The sequence below is a fragment of the Saccopteryx bilineata genome, chromosome 1, assembly GCF_036850765.1.
Source record: "Saccopteryx bilineata isolate mSacBil1 chromosome 1, mSacBil1_pri_phased_curated, whole genome shotgun sequence".
NCBI lineage: Eukaryota > Metazoa > Chordata > Mammalia > Chiroptera > Emballonuridae > Saccopteryx > Saccopteryx bilineata.
Window position 1 is genome coordinate 361,529,004 of NC_089490.1, and position 12,406 is coordinate 361,541,409.

Consider the following 12,406-nt stretch of genomic DNA (forward strand, 5'->3'; position numbering starts at 1 on the left):
TGGATTTAACAAAGTCTTTAAAATAACAATGATGTTTTAAAAGAAATAGAAGGAAAGATGGACAATGTGGATAGATAATTTTAACAGAACTGGAACACACAGAAAAGAAATAATGGACATTTAGAAATGCAACTAATTAAACTAAAGGCCTACAGGATGGTTTAAGAACAGATTGGATACAACACAAAATAAGCATAGTAAATGTGAAGACAGAGAAATAGGAAATATTTAAACTGAAACACAGAGAGAGAAAATATATATATAAATAAGACATGGTTTCTGGTTTTGCATATAAGGAGTCTGGAAGGCACTACGTTGTCCTAATGAGTAAAAACATGAACAGTGAAAAAATCAACAACTGTGCTATGATCTGTAGGAGAGGTGATGGTGAGGACACAGTGCAGACTGCTGCTCCCAAGATGAAAGACACAAGCCGTGGCCGGATAGCCTGGATGGTTAGAGCATCGTCCCAAAGCGCAGGTGCTACTGGTTTGATCCCAGTCAGGGTACATATAAGAACAGCCTGATGTTCCTGTTTCTCTCTCTCTCACTGAAATCAATTTAAAAAAAAAGATGGAAGACACAAGGCAAATACAGGGGATGATGAGGACCAGTCCTGGGGTAAGATAAACCGAGCTGTAACTGACAAATTGCTGGAGGGAGTAAAGACAACTCAAAATGAAAATTTCTAGGGGGATAGAGTCATAGGGAGGCAGACCCCCACAATCTTGTGAGATCCCCTTCAGGAGCTTTACCAGCTTCATACAGTAAATATCAGAGAAAATGCTGCTGTCTGGGAAAGGGGCAAGGAGCCATTTTGAAATATATATATTAGAGCACTGTGCTTTTAACAAGGCTTGTCCTTAGTAGAAGCTTGTTAACCAGAGCCTAGCCTGCTGGGCTGTTATCAGAGCCTAATTGACCTAGGGGAAGGTAAATACCAAACTACAGTCAGTTCTAGCCATCCTCTCCTACCAAAGGGGGAGGCAACAAATAAAATAAAGCTAAGAAACACTTGTAGCCTGACCAGGTGGTGGTGCAGTGGATAGAGCATCGGACTGGGATGCAGAGGACCCAGGTTCAAGACCCCGAGGTCGCCAGCTTGAGCACGGGCTCATCTGGCTTGAGCAAAGCTCACCAGCTTGGACCCAAGGTCGCTGGCTTGAGCAAGGGGTTACTTGGTCTGCTGAAGGCCCGCGGTCAAGCACATATGAGAAAGCAATCAATGAACAACTAAGGAGTCCCAACCAAAAAACTGATGATTGATGCTTCTTATCTCTCTCCGTTCCTGTCTGTCTGTCCCTATCTATCCCTCTTTCTGACTCTCTGTTCCTGTAAAAAAAATAAAAATTAAAAATAAAAAGAACACTTGTGAAGTTCATAGTCTAGCAGCGCAGGCTCACTAAAAGCCAGAACAAATGATAGGACTATAGAACAGTTACTCTCCCTCCACACCTCACCACCATACTGCTAAAGGCCTATCTGAAGCAGTTCCTTTTACCCAGTACATCATGTTTAGCTATTGAGAAAAAAATCATAAGGCATACCAAAAAGCAAAAAACAAATATTTGAGGTATGGAACAAATAATCAAAACCAGATATAGCAGGGGGTTTGTAATTATCATACTGGAAATTTAAAATAACTATGATTAATATTCTGAGGGCTTTAATGGATAAAGTACACAACATGCAAGAACAGACTGGCAATGTAAGACGAGAGATAGAAATTTTAAAAATAAATGAATGGTGGAGATTGAGAAACCGTAACAGAAATGAAGAATACCTTACTTAGATGGACTTGTGAGCAGGTGAGACACAGCTGATGGAAGACTCTCTGAGCTGGAAGAGATGGCAATAGAAACCTTACAACTGAAAAATAAAGAAAATTTAAGACTGAAAAACAAAAACAAAAAAACCTGAATGGATTATTCAAAGACTGTGAGGCAACTATGAAAAGAAGGAATACCAGTAAAAGAAAGGAACAAAAGAAATACTTGAAAAATAATGATTAAGAATTTTCTCAAAGTAACATCAGACATCAAATCACAGATTCAGGAAACTCAAATAACATCAAACTGGATAAATGCCTCCCACAAAAAACAATACTTAGGAATGCCATTTTCAAGTTACAGAAAATCAAAGATACAGAAAAAAATCCTTAAAGAAGCTGGGGGATGGAGGGAGAGGATCTTACCTCTAGAGGAAAAAAGGTGGAAATTACTCAAACTTCCCCTCAGAAACCATGCAAGAAAGAACAGAGTGGAGTGAAATATTTAAAATATTGAGGGAGAAACAGGCACCAACCTAGAATTATGTCTTCTAGAAAATTATCCTATAAAGGTGAAGGAGAAAAAGTCTTCTTTAGACAAACAAAAACTGAGGGAATTTGTTGCCAATAGGCCTGATTTGTGAGAAATGTTTTAAAGAGAAGGAAAGTAATATAGGGCAGAAACTCAGATCTACAGAGAAAGAAAGAGCATTGATGAAAATGAGAAGGTAAAATAAAAACTTCGTTTTTCTTATTTTTATCTGACCTAACATAACAAAAGCCTGCCCTTACATACTTTGCTTAGAATGTTGAGAGTAACGATGTATTTGAATTTGTGCATATATATATATCTATATATCTATCTATATATAGATATATATATCTGTATCCTTATATATAAATGAAATAAATGACCCAATGATAAAAGGATGGGGAATTAGGCCTGACCTGTGGTGGCGCAGTGGATAAAGCGTCGACCTGGAAATGCTGAGGTCGCCAGTTCAAAACCCTGGGCTTGCCTGGTCAAGGCACATATGGGAGTTGATGCTTCCAGCTCCTCCCTCCTGTCTCTCTCTCTCCTCTCTCTCTCTCTCTCTCCTCTCTAAAATGAATAAATTAAAAAAAAAGGATGGGGAATTAGCATTATTTTGTTGTTATAAGGTACTCCCACTGCCTATGAAGTACTATAGTGTTATTTGAAACTGGATTTGAGTTAGTTGTAAATGTATATTGCAAACTCCAGGATAACCATAAAAACAGTAGAAACATCAGTTTAACTGATATTCTAAGTAGGGAAAGTAGAATTATATACTACTATAAAATGCTCAGTTAAAACTACAAAAGTCAGAAGAGGAGTGAAAGACAAAAATAGGAACAAAGAACAAGGGTAAGAAATAAAAAACAGTAACAGATATGGGGAGGCATTAATCCAGCTCTGTCTATAATTACTTTGAACATCAATGGTCTAGCGGCACCAAGTAAAAGGCAGATTGTTCAAGTGAACCAAAAACCATGACCTAATTATATGTTGTTTACAAGAAACCCACTTTATATATAAAGACACAAAGATTAAAAGGAAATGGATAGAGAAAAATATATCATGCTAACACTAATCAAAAGAAAGTTGCAGTACTTATGTATATTAATCTCAGACAGAGCAGACCTCAAAAAGAAAGTTACCGGGGATAAAGAAGATTATATGCTAAAGGCATGAATTGTCCAAAAAGACATAATCCTTAACATTATGAGCCTAAATAATGGAACAAAGTGTAGAATTATGGGACACAGTTAAAGGTGCTAATGTAGAAGTTCTAGAAGGAAAGGAAAGAGACAATAGAGCAGACCAAGTGTCCAGACTAAGAAAGGAATTAACAAATTCAGGAAGCTCAGTGGACCAAGAAGACAGAGGAAATCATAGCTAGGTATTTCAGTCAAATCCCTGAATTATAAAATAATGAGAAAAATTTCAAAAGCAACCAGAAAAAAAGGTGGTTATTCAAGGAACAACAGTAAAACCTACTGATTTTTTACAGCAGCAGGTAGGGAAATCAAAGATAGTGGGATGTATATTTAAAGTATTAAAAGAACAAAACTTGCCAATGTGAAATTCTTTATCCAGTGAAAATATTTTAAAAATTAGGGTTAAATAACATTTTTTCATACAAACAAAAGCTGACAGAAGTTATTGCCAATATGCCTGTACAACTATAATTCAGCAAAGAAAGTTTCTCAGGTAGGAGGGAAACGGTCCAGATTAAAGCATGGAACAGCAGGAATGAAGGAAAAGCACTGGTAAGCCTAAGAGAATATTGATGATTAAAACAACAATAACAACTTCCTTGTCGCATGCATAATAAAGGAAGTCAAATATCTGGTAACAATGGAGTAAAGGGTGGGAAAGGCTTAAATAAATTTAAATTTGTAATGTACTGGCAATGATTAAAAAGTAATAAAAAGTTCTAATTTAAAAGAAATTAGTACTTAGCAGATGCAATTGCAATATCCAGGGTGACATTTAAAAGAATAAAAGAAAAAGGTATAAGTAAAATGCTAATATAGGAGGTTAATGGCATAATTCAACAAACAAAAGCTTGACTGAGCCGAAGAATCCAAGAAAAGAGAAAACAAGAAACAAAAACAGAGGAATGAAAAAGGAAATAGCAAATGATGGATTAAACACACTGTATTACATTAAATATTAATATATACCTTGGTGGTGGGTGGGGAGGCATTCAGCGACCTGACTAGGGTTCTAGCCAGGGCAGTTAGTAAAAAAAGAATGAGAGGAAGAAGTAAACCTGTATTTGCAGATGACATAATCATGTATTTATGAAATCCTAAGAAATTCATTAAATCCTATTACAACCAGTAAACAAGTTCATCAGGACATAAGATCTGTACATAAAAATAAATTGCATTTCTATATACTTGCAATAAACAATGCAAAACTGAAATTAAGAAAATAACTTCAACCTGACCAGGCGGTGGTGCAGTGGATAGAGCATTGGACTGGAATGTGGAGGACCCAGGTTCGAGACCCTGAGGTTCATCAGCTTGAGAGCAGACTCATCCAGCATGAACACAGGTCACTGTCTTGAGTGCAGGATCATAGATATGACCCCATGGTTGCTAGTTTGAGCCCAAAAGTCACTGGCTACTCAGTCTACTGATTTAAATTTTAATCACATCTAAAAAATCACAGCGACATCTAGACTGCTATTTAGCCAAAACAGCTGGGCACCACAGCCTAGCCAAGTTGACACAAAAAAATTAACCATCGCACACAGTCTCTTACGTGTTTACCACTGTGCCTGAAAATACCACAGGTCCTTAATAACTGTGATTTGCTTTTCTCTGATTATCACTTTACTTGGATCTTTATGTCCAAATAAAGTTTTAAGTCTGCCTCTCTCTTTTCCAGATATACCCATATTGCCTTAGTTCAAGGCACTCAGCAAATGTTTTTTTAAGTTAATGGAATTAGATCATTTCTGAACACTGTTTTTTCCTTATTTAGCATGTAGCACTTGCTTATATTCTCCACTTGATCTTAGGTTTGTTGAATTACAGAGATGGTAACTTTTTGTCCATTGTGAAACCCAGTACATTTCCCAGCTGTAATAGGCTCTCAAATATTTGTTGAATAAATCAATAAGCTGGAAAGATCTGCATACTTTAAAAGGGCATACTGTTGAGTTAAAATATAATTTTTTTTTTTTTTTTTGTATTTTTCCGAAGCTGGAAACGGGGAGACAGTCAGACAGACTCCCGCATGCGCCGACCGGGATCCACCCGGCACGCCCACCAGGGGTGACGTTCTGCCCACCAGGGGGCGATGCTCTGCCCCTACCGGGGCTTCGCTCTGCTGCGACCAGAGCCATCCCCAGCGCCCGGGCCATCTTTGCTCCAATGGAGCCTCGGCTGCGGGAGGGGAAGAGAGAGACAAAGAGGAAGGAGAGGGGGAGGGGTGGAGAAGCAGATGGGTGCTTCTCCTGTGTGCCCTGGCCGGGAATCGAACCCGAAAATATAATTTTTTTAATTTGCTCAACTTGCTTAATGCTATTAAGAAATTGGATTCTTCAAATAAAAATGAATTTGTATTGAAAAGTATTCAATAAAATTTGGTAAAATACTCAGGTTGGTGGGGTCACAAAATGTGAAAGATAAAGAATTAGGAAAATTTGTGCCACACAGTATGTACATTTTTGTTATACTTTTAGTATTCACCTATAATGTGCTATCCTGCTACATGGTGTTTATTTCATCCCACAGTCATTGATAATGACCACTAAGCTCTATATTCTGCTTAAATTACTAGAATGTCTTAAAGATAGCTTCATCTAGAAATCTACTTTATCATTTAAAACTAAATGATACATACATAATGTATTTATCTCTCTCTTTTCTCTCTTTTAACTTTTTAAGGTGTTTTACCCAGCTTGAGTCCTGTGAATTCTCCTGGCCATGGACAAGTGTCTGCTGGCTCTCTGTCTAATCAGTCACCTATAGAATTTCCTGATACTGCTGATTTTCTTACTAAGCCAAGTGTTATCTTACACAGATCTCTGAGCAATGTACCCACTTCAACTGATTTTTATCAGCAACCTAGAAATTCTGATAGCAATTTATGTAACAGGTATGTTTCTAAAATGTTTATTTTTGTTTTAATATACAGGTTAAAGTAATGCTGATATTCTACTTCTATATAATAACTAGATGAGGAATTAAGACTGAATCCTCTTCATTATTTATCTAATAGTATTTATTCTAAATAAATGACTTCTCATTTCAGTGCCATCATTCATTTTCCAATTAAACGACCTCCATCTGAAGGGAGATATAGTGGAATTCCATTCATCGTATCAGTAAATGTATGAGAATTATTTTAGTATACATTATTTTGGCACCTATTTATAATACCCAGTTCATATGGTGTTCATTCTTATTTCTGCTTAGGTACCTAGTGCTTACCTCATACATCACTGTTGACTTTCCAAATGTTCCTTCCTTCGGGATCACACAGATGCTTTCTAGGATAAAGCCTAAAAAATTTAGAGAGATTGGAATATTTAGGATATGTTGCATTTGGGACATCAGTTAAAAATTAAGAAGATTTTCTAATTGTATTTAACTTTTAAATTTTGCCTCACTTATTACATATACATGCTTATGTATATATGTATATATTTATGTTTTATCCTATAAGCTGTGGACATCAAATACTGAAATATGTTTCAACACCTGAATCCGAGTCTGGTACAGACAGCCACAGTGGAAAATCAGGTGAGATGCAAGAGTCGTATGTGTTTAAGAGCAATTTTTTTTTCATTATTTTTTAGGATGAATGAGTTTAACTTCAGTTTATCCATCTTTAAAATGAAGATTATATTGTTTTTTAATTACTTCAGGGTGGAGTTATTATGAACAAGTTTACATAATAGATGGTGAAAGTATTTTGAAGTGTAAAAATGTGGTATACAAATGAATATAGTCTTAGGTTATGGCTTTGGCACATGAATACTGAAATAAGGTATATTAATGTTGAAATTTATACTGTACAATCTAAGGCCAAAAGGTTTGCATAATGTTTTATGGCCACAGAGAGGAGTTGTTTTAAAATTTAATTATATCAATCTGAAACATTTTACATGATCAAACAAGAAATATTGTTGGTGATAAAAAATTATAGTAGTTTTAGAACTTTAAACAGTTGATGACCAAGCTTCTAGTAATAGACAAATTAACTTGCACCAACATTCCCCTGAAGGTAGATAGGAAAGCTGTACAAATTATTAACAACAACAATTAAACAATCTGCTCAAAACCATTGAAGAACTAACAGGCTCCTCTGGAGGAGGACAGACATCCATGAAAGTGAGTCTGAAGTTTGGGGCTTCCAAAGTGTGTTTGCCAGAGGAGCTAGTGACTGACCAAATGAGCGGTCCTTCTGGTAGCTTCATGGGACTAGGGAGACAGAGATTGGAGAGTTGAAGGCTTGCCATGTATGGATAACTTGGTAATTCTGCAGCACTGCATCCTAGGAATATGAAGGTGAGCCTTAAATAGATAGGCCTTTCAGGGATTACAGGCTTCTAGAAATTCCTTTACATACCACAAAATTCACCCTTTTAACGTGCAATTTAATAATTTTTAGTTTTTACATTTTAAAAGGTTGTTTAAAAATTTTTAAAAAGGCCCTGGCCGGTTAGCTTGGTTGGTTGGAGCATTGTACTGAAGCACAGAGGTTGCTGGTTCGATCCCTGGTCAGGGCACATTAAGGAACAAATCAATGTTCCAGTCTCTCTCTCTCCCTCTCTTCCCCTTCCTCCCTCTTTATTTATTTTTTATTTATTTATTTATTTTTATTTTATTTTTTTACAGAGACAGAGAGTGAGTCAGAGAGAGGGATAGACAGGGACAGACAGACAGGAACGAAGAGAGATGAGAAGCATCAATCATTAGTTTTTCATTGCGCATTGCAACACCTTAGTTGTTCATTGATTGCTTTCTCATATGTGCCTTGACCGTGGGCCTTCAGCAGACCGAGTAACCCCTTGCTGGAGCCAGCAACCTTGGGTTCAAGCTGGTGGGCTTTTTGCTCAAACCAGATGAGCCCGCGCTCAAGCTGGTGACCTCGGGGTCTCGAACCTGGGTCCTCTGCATCACAGTCCAACGCTCTATCTACTGCGCCACCGCCTGGTCAGGCCCTTCCTCCCTCTTTAAAAATCAATAAATATTTTTTTAATGAAAAACAATTCTTTTAAAAATATCTTCTAAAAAATAGAAGAAAACTTCCCAGCTCATTCTATAAGACCGATATTACCCTAATACCATAACCAAAGGCATCACAAGACAACTACAGACCAATGTCTACTATGTGTATAGACACAAAAAGCCTTAACAAAATACTAACACTCTGAGTCTGGAAAAATATGAAACAGTTACACTGTGATGAAGATGTAAGAAATGCAAGGGTAGTTTAACATTTGAAAATCAATCAATGTAATATATGATATTAATGGAATAAGGAGAATAAAACACATGATAATCTCAATAGATGCATAAAAAGCAAGACAAGCCCTGGCCTCTTAGCTCAGTGGATAGAGCATTGACCCGGCGTGCGGACATTCTGGGTTTGATTCTGGTCAGGGCACACATGAGAAGGGACCATCTGCTTCTCTGCCCCTTCCTCTCCACCTTTCTGTCTCTTCCCCTCTTGCAGCCAGTGGCTGGACTTGTTTGAGTATTGACCCCAGGCACTGAGGATAGCTCAGTTGGTCTGAGTGTCGGCCTCAGGCACTGAGGATACCTCGGTTGATTTGAGCATCAGTCCCAGATGGGGGTTGCCAGTTAGATTCCTGTTGGGGCATATGCAAGAGTCTGTCTCACTATCTCCCTTCCTCTCACTTGAAAAAAAAAGACAAAAATCAAACCACAATATTTCATGAGTAAAACACCCAAAATAGTATGTAATAACAGTGTTCTTCAACCTAATAAAGGGCATCTTCAAAAAACACATAGCTAATATCTTTTTTAATGAAGAAAGACTGTCTCTATTCACAGATAATATGATCTTTTATGTAGAAAATCCCAAACACACACACTACTAGAACAAATTAACAAGTTCAGCAAGTCACAAGACCAATATACAAAATCAGTTCTATTTCTGTATACTAGCAATGAACCATCATAAATTGAAATTAAGCCCTGGCCAGTTGGCTCAGTGGTAGAGCGTCGGCCTGGCATGCAGGAGTCCCAGCTTCGATTCCCGGCCAGGGCACACAGGAGAAGTGCCCATCTGCTTCTCCACCCCTCCCCCTCTCCTTCCTCTCTGTCTCTCTCTTCCCCTCCCACAGCCAAGGCTGCATTGGAGCAAAGATGGCCCGGGCGCTGACAGTGGCTCCGTGGCCTCTGCCTCAGGCACTAGAATGGCTCTGGTTGCAACAGAGCAATGCCCCAGATGGGTAGAGAATTGCCCCCTGTCGGGTGCATGCGGGAGTCTGATTGCCTCCCCGTTTCCAGCTTCAGAAAAATACAAAAAAAAATTGAAATTAAGAAAACATTTAGACACCTGACTGGTGGTGGCACAGTGGATAGAGCATTGATCTGGGATGCTGAGGACCCAGGTTTGAAACCCTGAGGTCACCAGCTTAAACGTGGGCTCATCCGGCTTGAGAATGGGTTCACTGGCTTAGGTGTGGATCATAGACATGATCTCATGGTTGCTGGCTTTAAGTCCAAGGTCATTGGCTTGAGCCCAAGGTTGCTGGCTCAGTTGGAGCCCCCTGGTCAAGACACGCATGGGAAGCAATCAGTGAACAACTGAAGTGATGCAACTATGAGTTGATGCTTTTCATCTCCTTCCCTGTCTGTATCTCTCTTGCTTAAAAAAAATACACTCACAGTAATATCAAAAAGAATAAAGTAGTTAGAATAAATTTAACAAAAGTGGGAGATTTAGAAACAGAACACTATAAAACACTGTTGAGAAAAGTTAAAGAACATCTAAATAAATCAAGAAGTATTTCATAGTACTAGATTAAACAACTTGATATTGTCAGCAGGGCTGTTCTTCCAAACTGATCTATACATTTAATGCAGTCCTTATCAAGGACTTTAGGGGGGTGGTGTAGAAATTAAATTGGTCTTAAAATTTACTAAAATTGTTGGATTACACTTACAATGTGTGGATTTTATGGTATATAATTATACTCAATAAAGCAATGGCCAAATCACTTTGGAAAAAGAATAAATTTGGAGGACTGACATTACCTGATTTCAAAACTAAGCCACATAACTAAGACAGTGTGATATTGGCACATAGATGAGCCCGTAGATGAGTGGAACAGAGAAATATGAGTCCAAAGTAAATTATTATATTTATGGTAAATTGATTTTTTGACATAGAAAGTAATACAATTCAAAAGAGAAAGGATCTCCCCCCCCCCAACAAATGGGGTCAGGGCAATTGGATAACCACTTGCCAAAAAAAAACACAACAACAAACAAAAAACCTTGAACCTTCACATCACAATATACACAAAAAGTAACTAAAAATACATCATAGACCTAAATGCTAGAGTTAAAACCATGTGACTTGTAAAAGAAATACAGGACAGAGTCTTTGTAACCTTGGGTTGAGCAAAGCATTCCTAGATACAATATCAAAAAGCACAGTCCATGAAAGGAAAAAAATGACAAACTGGGTTTTAGTAAATGCAATATATTTTGTACTTCAAAAGGCATCAGTAGGAAAATGAGATGACAAACCATAATCTGGGAGAAAATATTTGCAAATTATACATTCGATAAACATCTTATATCCATGGTACATAAAGAACTCTTAGAACTGAATATTAAGAAGTCAAACAAACATTGGGCAAAAGATTTTAGATAATTTGGTGAAGGATATAAACAAATGAATATGAAACACATGAAAAGATCATTAGTCATTAGGTAAAGGCAAATTAATACTACTATGAGATACTACTGCTGCTCTCAAACTAGAATAACTGTAATTAAAAAGACAATGTGAAGTGTTGGCAAAGATGCAGAGAAATTGGAACCCCTGTGTATTGCTGATAGTAATGTAAAATAGTATTTCCACTTTCATTTTAAGTTTCTTAAAATGTTACACATAAATTTACCTTATCACCTAGCAATACTATGGCTAAGAATTTACCCAAGAGAAAACACGAGTCCTCAAAGGCAGAATTATGGCCTGACCAGGTGGTAGTACGGTGGATAGAGCTTTGGGCTGGGACATAGAGAACCAGGTTCAAAACCCCGAGGTCGCTGGCTTGAGTGCAGACTCACCAACTTGAGTACAGGGTCACTAGCTTGAGCGGGGGATCATAGACATGACCCCATAGTCTTTGGCTTGTGCCTAAAGGTCTCCAGTGGAAGCCCAAGGTCACTAGCTTGAGCAAAGGGTCACTTGTTCTGCGTAGCCCCCTGGTCAAGGCACATATGAGAAAGCAATCAATGAACAACTAAGGTGCTGCGGTGAAGAAGTCTCATCTTTCTCCCTTTTTGTCTGTCCCTATCTGTCCCTTTCTCTTACTCTGTCTCTGTCAAAAAAAAAAAAAAAGGCAAGATTATGATTGCTTATAATGTCATAATACCTAATAGTGGAAAACTGGAAATTATTCAAATGTCCATCACCTTGTGAATGGATAAATATCATGAGGAATATCCATACAATAGAATTTTATTTAGCAATTAAAGGAACAAGCTTTGGATACATGCAACTACATGAATAAACTTCAAAACATGATTCTAAGTGAAAGTAGCCAGTTTCAAAAAATTATATATTATGAGTCCATTTATATAAAATTCTAGAAAAGGCACATTTAGAGACAGTAATCAATGGTTCTAACAATGATTGCCTAGGGTGAAATAGTGATTGAATGTAAATAGGCATGAAGGTACTTTTTGGAGGTGATCAGAATATATTAAAACTGTATTCTCATAATGGTCTCACAGCTCTAAATTTACTAAAATTGTTGGATTACACTTACAATGTGTGGATTTTATGGTATATAATTATACTCAATAAAGCATTTAAAATAATTTTTTAATTCTCAGAATTCTTTGAATTGAGTGTTCTCAGCTGGGAGCTTCTCACTCAAGGGCTGT

General features: G+C 37.4%; 1 protein-coding gene across 1 annotated transcript in view; it reads left to right on the forward strand.

Annotated features, from left to right (window-relative positions):
• Positions 1-12,406, forward strand: part of PDE3B (phosphodiesterase 3B) — a 178,035-nt gene that overhangs the window by 117,836 nt on the left and 47,793 nt on the right. Inside the window, exons 6-7 of the mRNA XM_066251014.1 lie at positions 6,194-6,404; positions 6,975-7,051. Coding sequence (XP_066107111.1) covers positions 6,194-6,404; positions 6,975-7,051 — 288 coding nt within the window. The remainder of the gene's footprint in view (positions 1-6,193; positions 6,405-6,974; positions 7,052-12,406) is intronic.